Source organism: Chrysochloris asiatica, unplaced genomic scaffold (assembly GCF_000296735.1).
Source record: "Chrysochloris asiatica unplaced genomic scaffold, ChrAsi1.0 scaffold00001, whole genome shotgun sequence".
Taxonomy (NCBI): domain Eukaryota; kingdom Metazoa; phylum Chordata; class Mammalia; order Afrosoricida; family Chrysochloridae; genus Chrysochloris; species Chrysochloris asiatica.
Window position 1 is genome coordinate 8,516,592 of NW_006408519.1, and position 14,129 is coordinate 8,530,720.

At 37.8% G+C, this 14,129-nt stretch overlaps 1 protein-coding gene across 2 annotated transcripts in view; it reads right to left on the reverse strand.

The window, feature by feature from the left end:
- The window catches only part of ANGPT1 (angiopoietin 1), a 427,423-nt gene that overhangs the window by 173,968 nt on the left and 239,326 nt on the right, over positions 1–14,129 (reverse strand). For both annotated transcript variants that reach the window (XM_006830637.1, XM_006830638.1), the window contains exon 3: positions 8,679–8,800. In XM_006830637.1, coding sequence (XP_006830700.1) covers positions 8,679–8,800 — 122 coding nt within the window. The remainder of the gene's footprint in view (positions 1–8,678; positions 8,801–14,129) is intronic.

Sequence of the window (14,129 nt, forward strand, 5' to 3'; positions counted from 1 at the left end):
GAGACATTAGACACAAAGAACAGAGAGAGTTTCAGTACCTTCTCTAATGCCATATATATCATTTATGGCCATGTGAGGCTGACTTTAGGGCTTTGGCTCTTACCTATTAGTCTATTCTTTACAAATACAAGTAGACTTGCAAGAAGTCAAACTAGAAATGTAGGGTTATAATGATCACAGATCCTGTCCTATGCTGAAGAGGTTCAAAGTTCTTTAGTCCATTACAGAGATTCATTAGAGGGTGGTTACTTAAGCAAAGAGAAGAATAATCTGACTCACATTTTAGAAAGAACACAGGCAGAGTTGCGGGAGATGAGGAAAAGAGAAGAATTAAAATATCCATCCTAACATTTCCCAAAGAAGCCTTAGGGGTGCAGTGGTTAAGCACTCAACTATTAACCAAGAGGTTGTTGGTTCGAACCTACCCATTTGCTCCATGGGAAAAAGACATGGCGATTTGCTTCTTTAAAGATTACAGCTTTGGAAATTCTACGAGCAGTTCTACTGTGCCCTATAGGATTGCTATGTGTAAGCCAGGAATTGACTAGATGGGAATAGGTTGGTCTTTTGTTTTGCTTTACCTTACACTTACAGTTTGAGTCCAAATTCTTTTCCACTCTAAGATACTGAATTTAATGATATTTAAAAGAAAGAAAATGCTGTATCTCTGTTTTTATTAAAAAAAAAAAAATGAGTGATAAAGCTAAAATGTTCTGTTCAGTAGAATAGTCTGTTTAATTTAAAAGCAATAGAATAGAGTAGCATCAGTTCAAATGGATATTTTCCCTTAATCTTTTCTAAGCATAGCTAACATAATTCTACCCAGTCAAATGCTAGAAGTTAGCAAGCTGTTCTTTAGCACATTATAAAGAAGTTATCAAATGGAAAATAGCTTTAATTATAAAGAATGTGATTTAACTTTTCATTTATTTAGGATTATTAAATATTAAAACATCAATACTTTATGCTACTGAAGAACCTTTGAATACACCAAAAGGCAGTTGTTTGAACAGAACAAGGAAATACTGAACGGTTTCAAATTCAGGAAAGTTGTGTGTCAGGGTTGTATTATTTCACCAGACTTATTCAATCTGTTTTATTGTTGTTGTTAAGTGCTGTTGAGTCTGCATCGACTCATAATAACCTTATGCACAACAGAACAAAACACTGCCTGGTCCTGTGCCAACTTCATAATCATTGGTACCCGTGAGTCCATTGTTGCTGCCACTGTGCCAATCACTTTACCAAACATGTAGACCTTATCCAGAGACTGATCCCTCCTGATAATATGTCTAAAGTATGTCAATCCATATGCTGAACATATATAATCCTAGAAGCTGGATTATATGATGGAGAACATGGCATCAGGTTCAGAGGGAGACTCATTAATAACCTGCTACACACAGATGATACAACCTGACTTGCTGAAAGAGAAAAGGATTTAAAACACTAACTGTTGAAAATCAAAGACCACAGTTTTCAGTTTGGGTTTTACACACATTTTTGGGTTGTACCACAATGTAATGTACCACAACAGTTATGGGTTGTACCACAATGTAAAGAAAACAAAAATCCTCACCAATGGACCAATAAATAACATTATAATAAATGGAGAAATGAATGAAGTTGTCAAAGACCTCATTTTGCTTGGATCCACAATCAACACACATGCAAGCAGTGTACTAGAAATCAAATGATTTATTGCAGTAGGCATATCTGCACAAGATCTCTTTAAAGTGTAAAGTGTTCAAGAGTAAAGATATCATTTTGAGAACTAAGGTGCTCCTGACTAAAGCCATGAACAATGAATAAAGAAGAAGTAATGAATTGGAGTTGTGATGTCAGAGAATATTAAAAGTATCATGGACTGCCAGAAAAAACAGTTCAAAGTCACCAACCACTCAGTAGGAGAAAGGTGAGGCTATCTTCTCCCATAAAAATTTACAGTCTGCGAAATCCTATATAGGGTTGCTATAAATTGGAATCTATTTGATGGCAGTGAATTTGGTTTCGTGGTTTTTTTGGTTATATAATTAAAATGAAATGTGCTTTATTGTTCCCATATTTCCAAATGCTGTTTCCTTGAAGTATGAAGCAAAGTCAATTTTTGAGATAAGGGTTTCTTGTTGTTGTTTTAAGTACCGTGGAGTTGGTTCTGACTCATAGTGACCCTGCACAGGGTTTCCAAGGCTTTATATCTTTATGGGAGCAGAAAGCCTCATCTTTCTCCAGGGAACAGCTGATAGTTTCAAACTGCCAAACTTGAGGTTAGCAGCCCGATTCCTAACACTACGCTACAAGAGCTCTTGAGACTAGGGCTGTTGTTGTTGTTAAGTGCCGTCAAGTCAATTCCGACCCATAGTGAACCTGTATAGGGTTTCCGAGTATTAGCATCCATCAAATTAAAAAAAAAAAAAAGAAAGAAAACAAACTAGAAACTTCTTAACATCATCTACCCCTTACTTCAGCCTCTAGATTATTAAGAAAATAAACAGTGAACAAATGTTCCTAATCCTATTCCTGTTTTGTGCATCTGGCCATCAGGGAGATAAAGAAGTGAATATAATGAGGGCCCAAATTCATTTCCAACCATACAAGTGATGCATTTAATTTGTCAGGATGTAAATCAGCAGTACCTCTCAGCATGACTGTATAGTAATATCCTGCCAAAGAGGTGAGGGACCCTCATAAGGGGTGAGGCCCCATCATACTCAAAGTTAGTAAGTCACACACCCAGGCACAACCCTGACATTCCTTGGGGAGGAAGCAAAGCTTAATTTAGATAATCCCCTTTGCAAAGTGTATTAGCTGATCCAAACCAGACCTAGCTGACTAAAGGCATGTTGTTCTTACATTTCAGAGATGCCTCAATGTAGAAATAGCTTCTTGTTGCATTTGGAGGATTAAGATTCACTTCAGGAATAGGTAGGGATGATCGATAAACTATTTAAAAAACATAAACAGTTTCATTCTTGACTTTGACCATCTATTCACTTAAACGGAGGCAACATTTCTTTGCTGCAATAGAAAGTGCTTGGCAGAGTTCCTCTAATTCCATCGCACATATGAAAGCAAACAATAACAATAAATATGGAAAATATGTTGTGTATCACAAATGGATATTTTTGGTTTTATAAAGGAAACACTGTTTTTCTAAGTAGTTGATGGAAGAACGTGCCTGGTCTAAGAATAGATGGTCTAACACTCATTATACACACACTGGGTTCTTAGAAATAACTATAGCTCTTGCAGCGCCAGAGACACAATGTATTCATAGAAGAAAACCCTTAAGACTACATATTGTGGTAATGTCATACTTGGAGGGACCATAGTTAAAAGATAAAGGAGTATGGAGTATAAGTATAAAATGCACACATTTTTGCCAACTTGAGAATAAAAATGAATTTCATATTAAAACCAAACCACTGAATTTATTGTGAAGCAATCATAATTCTCTGGTAGCGTAGTGGTTACAAATCGGGCTGTGAACCGCAAGATCAGCAGTTGGAAACTACCAGCTGTTCTGTGGGAGAAAGATGAGGCTTTCTGCTCCCATAAAGATTTACAGCCTCGGAAACCCTGTACTCCATGGCACACAACAACAACAATCATAATTCTGGAAAAGGCAACTGCTATTTTCCTAAAAAAAAATTATCACTAGCAATAAATGGAGTTTTGTTAGAAATTAGATTTCAATGAGGGAAAAACTTTAGCAACAGTAAGCAAGCTGTATATCTGCTTGGGATTCATCTTCAGAATCCTCTGAGAGTCTGTGACACAACGGACATACACATATTTGATCAGCTGTTGCTAGATGCTCTTGAGTCATGAGCCCATTTGGACTCTTCTAGAACTGTTCCATATGGCTTTCAGGGCTGTAATCTTTATGGAGTGGTGTTGATGTGTGGCATTGTGGGTTAATGAACTGGATTGCAAGGTTGGCAGTTCAGGCTTATCAGCTGCTTCTCGGAAACCCTATACAGGGCCGCTATGAGTAGGAACTGACTCGATGGTATGTAACCAGCACAACAACAATCTTTATGGGAACAGATCACCAGGTGCTCCTCCTATGGAGTTGGTGAACAGGTTTGAAGTCTGTTGGCTATCAACCAAACTCTTAACCATGTGTCACTCCAGCTTCTAGTCTATTTGACTTATAGTGCAGCTATACTAATAACAACCTAGTTCCTGATGTGGTGCTGGAGGATAAGCACTGGACTACCAACATAAAGGTCGGCAGTTCACACCCACCAGATGCTCCTCAGAAACCCTATATAGGGTTGCTAGGCATTAAGAATTCACTCACTGGAAGTTAACAACAACCCTGTTTACTGATGTGAAAGGAGAACACCGTTTATGCAATTTGCCTTTTAAAGTAACATTTTACAGTGAGAATTTCTTAGTGGAAAAGATAACAGATACCATCTTAAAAATCATGATTTACAGATAAAAAAAAAAAATCCTAAATGATCTAGAATTTGGATATGAGGGAGTGAATATCTATATGGGATCAAACTGATAACAGCAACTTGAAAGGTTAGATAGAAACTGTAGCAAGCAGTGAGTTAATGTTAATATTGTTGTTGTTAAGTACTGTTGAGTCAATTCTGACTCATAGCATCCCTGTAAAGGGTTCCTGAAGAACAGCTGGTGATTGAACCGCCGACCTTGTGGTTCAATCCGAACTTGTAGTCCAGCGTATAAGCACCACACCAGGATTCCTCATGTTAATGAGGAACAATTTGGAAAAGGTGTGTGAGAATGGTTTCACAAGTTGAAGAAGCTAATGTCACTCAATTTTGCATGTAAAAATTGTTGAAATTGCTGTTTGTTTTTACAGCAACAACAAAATAAAATAAAGTAGTTTTTAAAAGGAAGGAAGAAAAAGAACAGAATGAGGGAAAGTTAGAGAGAAAGAATAAAAGAGAGCAAGCAAAAGACAGAGATAGACCCTTATGAACAGAATTTGCTTTTGTATTGAAGGACAAGCCCTTACTGGCCACCCAGCTTATTCTGTGATACCCTGACAGCTAATGTGTCAGATGCAGACCAAGAGATATTACACTTATCAGGAGGGAATAACTGAAAACACAAATTTATGCTGGCCAGTTTTTAAAAGTCTTATGTGGTAAAAACAAAAAACGAAACCTAGTACAAAAAAATGACATCAACCACTTACTCCATGACACTCTCTGCTCCTCAGTTGGGTTTTATAATTTGTTACAATAACCACACAGAACTTAGACAACATTTTGGGTTGATTAGGGAAGTTTTCAGGTTAGAATTCAGGGTCAGAAAGGCTCAGGGAACTGCTCTTCCAGTCAGCACAGCCTCTCCTGAACCATGCCCATAGGCAGACCTCTTTCTGCCCATCTAACGTAACAAACCTTTCTTAGGGTTATTGATAAATGCTCACAGAGTATACACTTCCACCATCAGCCTGGAGACACATGGCTCTAGCTCCGGGAGTCAGCACATCCAGTTCACCAATTAAGTGCCAGGAGATACCCCACTATACAAATAAGCTTCCTACCCAAATTCTCTCAGCTTCACTGGCTCCATCGGCTGGGAAGCCCACCATTTGGCCTCTTGTTCTGACTCTTGGTTCTGCAGCTGCTCCACTGCTGCTCCTCTGGTTTCCCAGCTTTCTGTCGCTGGGTGGATAAGGGTTAAAGCTCAGGTATCTCTGGATTCAAAAGACACACTCCACTCCTGACTCGTCTTTGGTGGTCATGAGACTTGCCCCCCACCTGCTTTGGAAAGAGCTCATTTTAAACCCAACAGGATCGTAAAATTAATTAGATTTCCAAGTGTTAGCAATCAGGATTTTGTTACAATCACTCACAAGTGAATCATATAACACATCAGCATCTCCCTCCACCTTCTTATCCAGACCTACCAGGACAATGCCTTTTGGTGGTAGTTTACAAAGACTATGGCTAGAAGAGACATTTAATAATTCACTATAGGTCATTTCCACAACATTAAATACCATGCAGTTATTATAAATGATGTGAAACCCACAAAAACCAGTGTTATTAAGCAGATCCTCACTCATACTGACCTTGTATAGGCTTTCTGAAAATGTAAATCTTTATAGAAGCAGACAGGCTCATTTTTCTTCCCTGGAGCAGCTGGTGGGTTTGAACTGCCAACCTTATGGTTAATAGCCCAACATCTTATGCCAGAGTAACCAGGATTCATTATAAATTATATTCTCTTACAGAGAGATTTATTGGTATGAAAAGATAACTGTCTTCAAAACAGCAGGTAGTGTTTTTAGTTGCTGTTGAGTTGGCTTTGACTCATTGAGACCCTATGCACAACAGAACGAAACATTGCCCAGTTCCACACTATCCTCAGAATGTTTTATATGCTTGAGTCCATTGCTTCTGCCACTGTGCCAATCCATTTCATTGGGGTCTTGCTCTTTTTCGCATATCCTCCACTTTACCAAGTATGCCGTCCTTCCCTAAAAACTTTTCACTCCTAATAACATGTCTGAAGTATAAGAGACGGAGTCTTATCCTGACTTCTAAGGAACAGTCTGGATGTACTTCTTTCGGCACAGACTTATTGGTTCTTTCAGTATTCCATGGTACTTTTATTACTCTTCTCCAACACCATAACCCTAACGCAGCAATTTTTGTACAGTCTTTCTATTCATTGTCCAACTTTCACATTCACATGAAGTGATAGAAAATACCACGACTTGGGTCAGGCATGCTTTAGTCTTCAAACTGGTATCTTTGCTCTTTACTACTTTAAAAAGGTTTTATGCAGCAGATTTACCTAATACATCACTGATTTCTTGATTGCTACTTCCATGAGTATTGTCTGTGGATCCATTTAAATGTATATATATGAGAGGGCTTTAAAAATGTTAGTTGAAAATTTGCACTATATTTTTTTCCATTTTTTCATGAATGATTTGAAGTGTCCTCACAGTATGAACAACTTTTTGTGAAAAATAAATTTATGCATACTTAATGTGCAGTAATTACAATTAAATTATAATTTTATCTCTCTGGGTGATAAAATTACAATTTAATTTTTTCTTTTTATTTTGTTTATCCTTTTCTATAACAAACATGCAATTCATATACTTGTCTAAACAAATAACAAGTTAGAAAAATAAAGGAAGTTTGACATTGTTTTACTTATTAAAGATATCTAGAGAAACCTTTCCCTATGTTGTTATTGTCAGTTTATTCCAACTCATAGTGAGCCTTTCCAGGGTTTCCAAGGAACAGCTAGTGGGTGGAGCACTGCAAAATATGTGACAGTGAATAGAGTTCAGTTTTTGTGACAAGTTAAAGCACAGGGTAGGAAACCCTATGGCAAGGGTGGCTGAAGCAAATTACACCTGTAAAACGTGTCTGGTTATTGTGAAACTTCAGTAGCATATATGGTGCTGTTCAACAAGATTCTCAATTTCATAACATTTCATCATGTGACCAGTTTGGAATCAATTCCTTCCCAGTTTATTTATAGTTACATAGTTTACTCCAAGACATAGTAAAAAATAATTAAATGTAAAACTGAGAAGGTGCAAGTCATAGAGCATAAGTGGTCCTTTTTACACTCTAAATCATTAGTCAGGTAAAAATTTCATTGTAATCGGTAGCAGTATATTCTACTTTTAGCATGAAGTTGGGAAGTCCTTCTAGAATGCAGACAGTATTGACAGACCATGTGCTTTTGTGGAGAGAGCAGGATTAGGAGCCAATAACCTGGTTCCATTCTCTGTTCCACCACTTGCAAGCAGTTAATCTTGTACAGTTAACTTTCTTTTCCCAAGTCTCTGTTCTCTCACTGGCAAAATAAAATCTTGGAGAACCAGCAATCCTTTTAGGTAACTTCCTAATTTGGAATATGGTAGCAACTCTAGTATAAGTACTGCGAACATAAATGACTTTAATTAAATGCCTATCCTTTACGATAAGGCAAAACCTGTCATATCGCTAAGTCCCAACGCACTTACCTGCCACGTCCCATAATTTATATAAAATACATTGGCATTATGGCAACTCTACAGCTACACAGGTTTTTGTTCAGCTGAACAGTATTATGTTCAGTGAAAATTATTTTAAATGAGAAAAAACAACAAGAACTCTGGAGCCAGATTTATATGTAGGTAAATAATTTTCTTGAAAATTAGAAATGTTACTTCTCTCTAGTATCAGAATTTTATCATTTTTCATCTTTGGAGATAGAGCTCAAGGGTAAACACGATGCAGTGTTTCCTACAGACACTTCCATGCTGCTATCAATTTTGATTCATTTGAAAATTGTCAATATTTGTGTCTAATTATATAATCAAATCATTTTAGTGGATGCAGAATTTGAATATTAAAGAAATTAGTGCTAAATGCTATAAAAAAGCAAATATTTTGGAAGTGTGTGCAATAGCATAAATTTTATTGTTAATGTATTTGCTGTGTTCACCTGTAACACTTCTTTCTTTTTGTATCAAAAATAAATTTGGCTTAGTATGCCTTTTTTTGTAAATTATTTGAACCTTTACTTTTTAACTGATAGAGTAGTGCAGTAGACAGATGACAAACAGATAGATAGATAGATAGATAGATAGATAGATAGATAGATAGATAGATAGATAGATAGATAGACAATAGAAACATGTACATCTAATATTTTGGGGATACAACCATTCTCACCTGTTTTTCTCGTGAATTTTTAGGATTTCATTTGTCTGTTGAAGAAGTTGCTTCTCTAGCTTGTATGTTGATAATGAGTTCTCCAGCAGTTGTATTTCAAGTCGAGAAGTTTGATTTAGTACCTTTAAGATTAAAAATACATATATATTACAAATTTATGTAATCACAAATTAAAGATTAGAAAATAATTATTTTGGGTTTTATATTTAGTTGTGTTTTCTTTTTTAATGATATTTTTGGCAGGGTAACTGAGGGGTCTACTTTATACAAGTTAATGATTTATATATATTTCTTAAACATTATATTGGTTTGAGATTGAGGCTGAATTTGAATAAATTACATCATTGAATCCATTGTTCTAGTGACAATGTCCTTGTCCAGAAACCCTAGGGTATTCTATGGTGTTAGATGAATTAGATATATTATCTCTAATATTTACAAGTACAAGGTAAGTATTATTAAGGTTTTAGATATTGTATATAATTAAGAATGAGTAGTAGGAATCTAGGAGTCCTGGTATGGCACCAGAAGATAAGGACTTAAGATGCAAGATTGATGGTTCAAACTCACCAGCTGCTCCTTGGAAACCCTATACAGGGATACTATGAATTGGAACCAGCTTGGTAGCATTTAACAACAACAACAATAGGAATCTAAATATAGCTGTCTAAATTCATCACTTTAGAAAATTCAATTTGAACTGTGGAAACAACTCTTGATATAGTTTATACATTGTCATGATCACACTTTTTTTTTTTTTATCACACATTTTTGGAGCACCCATCATGTTATAGCATGTCAGCTATTCCACATGCTACATACTGATCACAGCCACCTGTTAAATGTAATGATTACCATCATTTTATAAATGAGGTTGAGTGAAAGGGTCCAATTCACACAGAAAACAAGGAAAGAAGTGGGTTTCAAACACAGATAATATGACACTGAGTCTAATGCCCTACACACACATACAAACCCTAAAAGAGCAATTTAATCTGAGAAGATGAAGTGACTGACCAGCAACCCAGATTATGATCAAGGCTGATTGTTAATATCCTTTCAACTGTACCAAAGTGAGTCCTAAGGAAACTTTAAATTCTCAACTCATAATTTAGCTCATGCTACTAGATGACTCATATTATAACATAAGTCTGTGAACTGTACAAGCAAACCTTTCCATGCACCAAGCAAAGAGCACAAACTTCAGCCCTAGCAGATGCTTCCAGACTGTGTCAGTGTTCTCATTTCTATCCCTGTTCTGTCTTTGTCACTTCCTCTTCCTTCCCAGTCTCTTTAAGCGAGGTAGAAAGTGCAAGAAGTGGGTATACTTAAATTAAAGGCTCCCAGCCTCATGTGAAAACATTTACAACCCAATTGACACACCTTATTTAGAAACACTGAAAATGACCGGAGACACCTGTACAACATGTAACTATCTAAAGCAGGGATAGAGAGCCATGTTTCTGCCAAAATTAATAATATCATTCACAGGCAATACAAAGTTATCATCTTAAAAATAAGCCTGCTCACTATTCACATTAGCAAAAAGATGGAGACTGCCTAAGTGCCCATCAATGGAAGAATGGATAAACAAACTTGAGTACATACACCCAATGGACTGTTATGCTACCTTGAAGAATAACAAGGAAGCTGTAAGCCACCACATAACATGGATGAACCTGGAGGACATTATGCTGAGTGAAATGAGTCAGTTACAAAAGGGCAAATATTGCATAAGACCATTAGTGTAAAAGCTTAACAAAATATACCCATACTAAAAGGGGAAAGAAAAAAAAAAAAAACTTTGTTGGTTACTGGTGGAGGTGAGGTGAGGGGGCTTAGGAGAGGCGAAGGAAGGTGACAGTAGAGCACAGGGTAGGGGGGAAACACATCATACTTTGGGTGCTGGGGAGAGCAATACATAAGAAGGGTGAGGGGGTGGAAGAACAAGGTAGATAGGGGAACAATGAGACAGGTTTGCATAGGCTAAATGAGACAGAGGTAAATAGTGATGCATGCTCAACCTTGGAACAACTGGGCTCTATGGTACAGAGATCAAGGCATAGTCTGAAGAGAGGAAATAATACTATGATGCTTGACTGTCTTATGAATGTTGGTCTCTCTTGCCTACTACTGTAAAATAGACATTTGAGTGGGATAGAAAGGAATGTCAGGAAACATGATTACAGAAACCTTGTAAGCCCAGCTTCAGCCTCAACTGATTGGAATACTTAAAAGGGGTTCTACAACTTGCCCAATGAAATAGGCCTCTTGTGAAGCCTTTGCATTGTATAGGACCTTAGGAGGAATCCTGAGCCCCACCCAGAACCTTCTGAGGTTGGACATTCCCACTAGAAAGGACAAGCAGACCCACCTGCAACAGCTAGAGTTACAGAAGATACATCTTCAAAGAAAGAGCCACAGGAAAAACCCAAAACAAAACTGACAGTTTGATTAGCTACTACAAGAATAAACAAGTTGTTCGCCAGGAAGCCATCAAGGCAAGCAGTCAAGTCCCTTCAGGACAAATTCCCCTCTAAGACTGAAACTCAAAGGGAGTACATGAGCACATAGGTAAGCTTGCTGGTGAGCACATTGGTCTAGTGGTGAGTGGAAGAGAGAGAAAGGAAGCAATGAAGAAATGGGCTGAATTCAACCATGTTCCATAGACTCCCGTTGACCTGGAGGTGAGAAAGAGAAGAGGAAGGGCTGCTTGGTCCAAAGTGTGGTGAGACCTGGGGACACATGAGCCCATGGACAAGGACATAGGCATGGAAGGTTAGAGCTGAGAGTGAAGCATCCAGCTGATATGAAGTGAGGGGAGACGCATAAGAACACCCAAACTTGCAGATAGTACACATTAGACCTAGCCTCGATGGCTTGACAATCAGAACTTGACTAGAGGAAGAAAACAAACCAAAACAAAACACACACACAATTTTTGATAAGGGAAATGAGGGTAAATTGCTACAATTTGATGAACATGATACTCATGGAGGTAGTAGCTCAAAATACCAACAGAGAGGGAAGGAGTCTTTACATCAAGTAGCAATGCTATCCCCTCTATACACAGGGTAGATATTGATGGGCAACTTAGACATTGGCTATCTAAAATGAGAGGGAGATAACAGCACAAAGTGACTGGTTTACAGGGTTTCAAGAGGGAGTTTAGTTTAAGAGTGTGTGGGGGAAGACAGTCCCCACTGAATAGTTTTCATCCTGTCTTAATGGGTCTGGTAAAAAGAGATGGGGATATGATTCTTATGATTCAATAGTGAATACTTGTTATCATGACTAATTGCAACTGTCACAATTGTAAAGGTAGAAGTTTTGTAACAAAAACTGGGGGGGTGGGGGGTAGCTAATCTTACAGTCAGTCCAGAAACAGAGGACCCTAAGACCATCAAGGGAGAAGAGCACAAGTGGATTGTGGGACCTTATCCAGAGAAGCAGCCACACCAGAGATGGAGGCAGAAATGGGTACATGGAGAAAGGGAGCCCCTGAGGACTCTAGATTCATGGAAAGAGAAGGACTAAAAGCTGGCAACCAGGAAGCAGACTTGCAGAATGTGCCTTTTGGTGGTGTGAATTATTATATATGCCTGAGTGTTTAAAAAAATAAAGAAAAAAAGGAGCTAAAATGAATAGAGAAAAATACTGTTAATTGATGGTGCATGGAGGGGATTATAATCATTGTAATAAAACAAAGAATATGATTTGTTGAATGTAAAACTGATGATCTTCCCTGTAAACTTTCACTCAATTCACAATAAAAACTTTTAAAAAATACCAAAAAATAAAGCAATGCTAAATCAAGAAATAAATAAACAAATAAAATAAGCCTGTTATATTTGGTCAAACATTTAATTACCCCACCCCTAACAATGTGATGTGTGGAGTCCTGGTACAGCACTGTGGGATAATGCACTGCACCACAAGATCACTTTGAACCACAGGTTGTTGGTTCAAACTCACAAGTTGCCTATTGGAAACAGGATCACTATGAGTATGGACCGACTGGACAGCACTAAACAACAATATGATGGCTGGAACTGCAGTTGTCCGTGGGCCAGACATTCCCCATCCCTGATCTAAAGGGTCCTTTTATACAAATACCACAATTTGAGTTTACTGTCTTCCTTTTCTGCAGCAAGGCTTTATTAGATACCCAGAAGCCTTTTCAAGGCATACTGATATGCCCAGGGATGGTGTTGGTCTCCAGGAGGTTGTTGAAGAGGAGAATGCATTTGTTGGGAGGCAGAACCCTGACTAGAATAAGGCAAGAGAAGCATTCACTTCAGGTGCAAAACATAAGGGGGTGCCCCCATCAAAAACACTCAGAAACTAAGATAAGCAATATTTTAATGTAACAATTAAAAGAACAAAACTAAGGCAAAAGATTGCACGATGATGAACAGAATGTCCAAATTGCAAATTATGACAGGATCTGGCAAAGTACTTGAACCACTTGGTCTCATTCCCTTGCTCTAGGTTCCAGCCTGGCAATCAGAGGTGGGGTAAGCCATGGGATGATGGAGCATGTGTAATTGAAAACGTTTAAACTGTTATTATTCACTGGTAAAGTTGGTGAACCTGAAACCCATATACTATTTTGCACCCTAGGGATAGATGGAGATTACAATAGACAGTGAGGGAGCTATACCTGGGTTCAAGTATTGGCTCTTCAAGGTTTTTGATCTTGCACAAGTTGCTTCATCTCTCTATAATTCAGTTCCTTCAACTTTAAAATGGGGATAACGTTAATAGTAACATAAAAGTTTTTTTATTAACTGTTATGTATTAAGTTGTTTGGAACAGAGCTGGGCACATATTTTTAAAGCAAATTTTAATACATCTTGTTTGTGTGCTAGTTCACTCATAATCAAAATTGGCCTTAGGACGAAGTCAAAAATAGAATCACAAAACAGGAAGGGGCATGCATAATTCCTGAAACCAACTTTCTCAGATTGCACACTTGAAAAGAGGAACATGAAGGAGAAGAGATACTGGAACAAACTGATAAGAGAGCGAGAAAAACACCACAAGCCACACAGTACAGAGGAAGGAAAGGGCATGGTGTTGGCTCCTGATTCTCACCACCATCGCCAACAGGAGGGTGTAGATATGCTCATTGTCTGTATTTTTTTTTTTCTGATCATGAAACTTAATGAGCAAAATTGTATTTTTAAATGCTGCAGTAAAACCTTGATCCTACCACTTCTTGTTAAGCTACAAGTTTAGAAAGTCCGAAGAGGGCTACAAAGCAACAATTGATCGCATTACCATGTGAAATGTTGTTGTTGTTGTTAGGTGCCATCGAGTCAGTACTGACTCATAAAGACCTTATGCACAGCAGAACAAAACACTGTCCAATCCTGGGCCAACATCACTATTGTTGCCATGCTTGAGTCCATCAATGCTGCCACTTGACCAATTCATCTTGTTGGGGGG